Raw genomic sequence first — 4,064 nt, forward strand, 5'->3', positions numbered from 1 at the left:
CAATTAGGAACAACCATAGGTTCGCCCCAGGAAGAATGGATGGAGGATTTCAGAGCTGGCACCAGTTGGGAATTAGGAGGGTGGGAGATTTATTTATAGATGGGACTTTTGCGAGCTTGGGAGCATTGGAGGAAAAGTATAAGTTGCCCCGGGGAAACTTCCTGAGATTATATGCAGGTGAGGGAATTTCCACTGCTCCCGACACAGGAGACTCAGGACAGAGTGCTTTCAGGGGTGTGGGTCGGAGAGGGCAAGGTGTCAGAGATATACCGAGAGATGAGGGAAGAGGGGGAGGAGTTGGTGGGCGAACTAAAAGGAAAGTGGGAAGAAGAACTAGGGGAGGAGATAGAGGAGGGTATGTGGGCTGATGCCCTAAGCAGGGTAAATTCCTCTTCCTCATGCGCCAGGCTTAGCCTGATTCAATTTAAGGTGCTACATAGAGCACACATAACGGGAGCAAGATTGAGCAGGTTCTTTGGAGTGGAGGACAAATGTGGGAGGTGCGGCGGGAGCCCGGCCAACCACGCACATATGTTTTGGGCGTGCCCGGCACTGGAGGGGTATTGGAAGGGAGTGACGGGAGTGATTTTGAAGGTGGTGAAGGCCCGGGTCAAACCAGGCTGGGGGCTAGCTCTATTTGGAGTTGCGGATGAGCCGGGAGTGCAGGAGGCGAAAGAGGCCGATGTTGTGGCCTTTGCGTCCCTAGTAGCCCGGCGTAGGATCCTACTCATGTGGAAGGAGGCAAAACCCCCCGGACTGGAGGCCTGGGTAAACGATATGGCGGGGTTCATTAAACTGGAGCAGATAAAGTTTGCCATGAGAGGATCGGCTCAAGGGTTCACCAGGCGGTGGCAGCCATTTCTCGACTACCTAGGGGAACGTTAGAGGGAAGACAGATGACCAGCAGCAGCAACCCAGGGGGGAGGGGGGAGGGGGGGGGGTTTAGTTTAGTTTATGTCAAAAGATTATGAGGTTTAGTTATTTGTGTATTGTTAAAAATTTCTTTACTGTTACATTTGCTTTGTAAGAGGGAAAAAATTGTTGTTTGGAAAAAAATTTCAATAAAATATATATTTTTTTAAAAAACATAAAGTTGATTTATTTAACATTTATCTAGAATAGTAACTTGGCTGTTAACTGGGCTGGAGTTTAACAACATCAGCAGAAACAGACCCCAATGAACATTGTTGAATCCTGGATGTAACAACAAAATTCAATCACTGTAGTTACTTGTGAACTCGGTGGTGTCTCAGTAGGTTGGATGACTGAGTGAATCTCTTTCCACAATCGGAGCAGGTGAAAGGCCTCTCCCCAGTGTGAATTCGCTGGTGTGCTGTGAGCTCAAACGATTGCCTGAATCTAGTGGTACAGTGAGAGCAGCTGAATGGTCTCTCATCAGTGTGAACGCGCTGATGGTACATTAGATCCTCAGAACTTTTATAACACTTCCTGCAGACTGGGCATTTAAATGGTTTCTCCCCAGTGTGAACCCGCTGGTGTCTCAGCAGATCAGACGACTGAGTGAGTCCCTTCCCACATTCGGAGCAGGTGAACGGCCTCTCCCCAGTGTGAATTCGCCGGTGTACAGTCAGTTGTGATGATCGCCTGAACCCAGTCCCACAGTAAGGGCATCTGAATGGTCTCTCGTCAGTGTGAACACGTTGATGCAGCATCAGATTCCTGGAACTTTTGAAGCACTTCCCGCAGTCTGGACATTTAAATGATGTCTTGTCAGTGTGAATTTGCTGGTGTGTCAGCAGGGTAGATGAATCAGTGAATCCTTTTTCACACTCGGAGCAGATGAACGGCCTCTCTCCAGTGTGAGAGCGTCGATGGGTTTCCAGTGCAGATGGGTAAATGAATCCCTTCCCACAGTCTCCACATTCCCACGATTTCTCCACAATGTGAACAGTGTTTTTTCCTTCCATCTTCAAATTCACGTTATGATCAATTGGGCATCTGTCAGATCCTGATGTGATGAATGGTTTCAGTTTCCCCACTGGAAATCCTCCTGTTCTCATATCCTGTGAAATTGTTTCAAAACAGAAAATAGGGAGTGAGAGAGAACCCACAAAAACACTTGTGAAATCCGCAATTGTGAAATTGAGCTGAATGAATCTGGTCATTTGTGGGGCCGGCACTGGGGTAAAGTGACCATAAAAACTACTGGATTGTCATAAAAACCCAACTGGTTCATTAATGTCCTTCAGGAGAGGGAACCTGTCAACTGGCCTGAGCATTGATAAAACACTAGCCTCTTTCGGAGGAGAGAGCTGGGAGCAGAATGGGTGAAGGTAATGGACTGTGTGTATCTAAAACTCAGCCAGAGCTTTGACAGAATCTCCCAGACCCTCAACCCCAGTTGGGGCTGGTTTAGCACAGTGGGCTAAACAGCTGGCTTGTAATGCAGAACAAGGCCAGCAGCACTGTGCAATTCCTGTACCAGCCTCCCAACAGGTGCCAGAATGTGGCGACTTGGGGCTTTTCACAGGAACTTCATTTGAATCCTACTTGAGACAATAAGCGATTTTCATTGCACCTTCAATGGAGAAGAACCAGGAAAGCAGGTGTATGTGAACCACATCACCTCCAAGTTCCAATCCAAGTCGTACACTGTCCTGATCTGACTGACATCCTGTACTGGATGAACAGAAATTTCCTTCAATGAAATATTGAGAAGTTTGAAATCATGGTCTTCAGTCCCTGCTACAAGTTCCACACCCGGAGCATTGACTCCATCCCCATCCCTGACAACAGTGCGAGGCTCAACCAGACTATTCACATACCATGGAAAAAATATTTCACTGAAATAAAAGTAAATACTGTGGAAATCTGAAATACAAACAAAAAATGCTGGATAAACTCACCAGGTCTGGCAGCATCTGTGGAGGAAGATGACTCTTCAGAAACCACAGCTCGGTTTCCGACCATATATCACTGCCACAGCCTAGAATGAGTTTCTATCTTGTTCACATCACCCAACTTAGTCTTGTCTCATGTTTCTGATGCTCACACACATTCCTTTATTACCTCTAAGACTTGACTATCCAAGAAAGACACACTTACATTTATGTTCTGATGAATGGAGTGACTGTCACATTTTGGTCTGATATTTGGTTTGACTTTTCCACCTTCAAATTCTGCTCTTCCAACGTCCTGTAAAGCAAAAGTCATCACTGTCAGTCCAGGAATAAAAATTGAGAAGAGATGTTATGGTTCAAGTTTGCTGTGCGTAAATCCTCCCATTATGGGGATAGATATGGGGATCAGGTGGGGGAATGGGCCTAGGTAGGGTGCTCTTTCAAAGGGTTGGTGTATATTCGGTGTGCCGAATGGTCTCTTTGCACTGCAGGTGGTCTATGATTCTATTCTACTCTGTGAACCCCCTGTAAAAGGAGTTTCCACAATCAATCACTGTAAGTCCAAATATAAACATTGAGAAGAGGCAAACATTTCTCTTGGTTTGAGTTTGCTGTGTGTAAATCCAGCCATCCCAACCCCCTGTAAAAGGAGTTTGCAGAATCGATCCCTGTCAGTCCAGGAGAGAAATGCACAACATTCTCTCCTCCTGCTGACAGGACAGGGAGAACCGCGCATGCGCCCTGCTGCACATTAAATTTGGTGGACATGGTTTCGGGCCTTTCGGCAGCAGCTGCCGCGGCTCCGTTTGGTGCGAACGCGGGACCGATCAGTTCTTATTATGGTTTTGAGTCCTGCACTGGGTGTTTATGAAGCCTCAGCACCCACTCGGCCACCTCCATTACCCGGCCACAAGCGGCTGTTTCTCTCGAATCGCGGAATCCAAATGATCTCGTCCCGGCGTCGGCAGCACCCACACTGCGCATGCGGCTGCCGGAGCCCACACTGCGCATGTACCATTTCCTTCTGCAATTGCGTCTGCGCAGACCTCTTGTCAAGGGTGGATAGGACATATTCTGATTCGCTCTGAAAGCTGGGTAATTCTTCCGGCATTGGAGGGCGATGTGTCGCTATGGAATATAAGGTTATGTGATCCGATTACGCTTGGAATCCGAGAGATACTTTTGTAAAGGCCCCGAAGAATC

At 47.5% G+C, this 4,064-nt stretch overlaps 1 protein-coding gene across 1 annotated transcript; it reads right to left on the reverse strand.

Moving 5' to 3' along the window:
- Window positions 1–1,071: 1,071 nt before the first annotated feature.
- Window positions 1,072–3,831, reverse strand: LOC140419447 (uncharacterized). The gene is made up of 3 exons (XM_072503317.1): window positions 3,765–3,831; window positions 3,067–3,156; window positions 1,072–2,024 (listed from the first exon to the last, which is right to left on the reverse strand). Exon 3 carries the CDS (start codon window positions 2,019–2,021, stop codon window positions 1,227–1,229), a length of 795 nt encoding a protein of 264 aa, XP_072359418.1. The 5' UTR covers window positions 2,022–2,024; window positions 3,067–3,156; window positions 3,765–3,831; the 3' UTR covers window positions 1,072–1,226.
- Window positions 3,832–4,064: the final 233 nt, after the last annotated feature.

The sequence above is a fragment of the Scyliorhinus torazame genome, chromosome 5, assembly GCF_047496885.1.
Source record: "Scyliorhinus torazame isolate Kashiwa2021f chromosome 5, sScyTor2.1, whole genome shotgun sequence".
Lineage (NCBI taxonomy): Eukaryota > Metazoa > Chordata > Chondrichthyes > Carcharhiniformes > Scyliorhinidae > Scyliorhinus > Scyliorhinus torazame.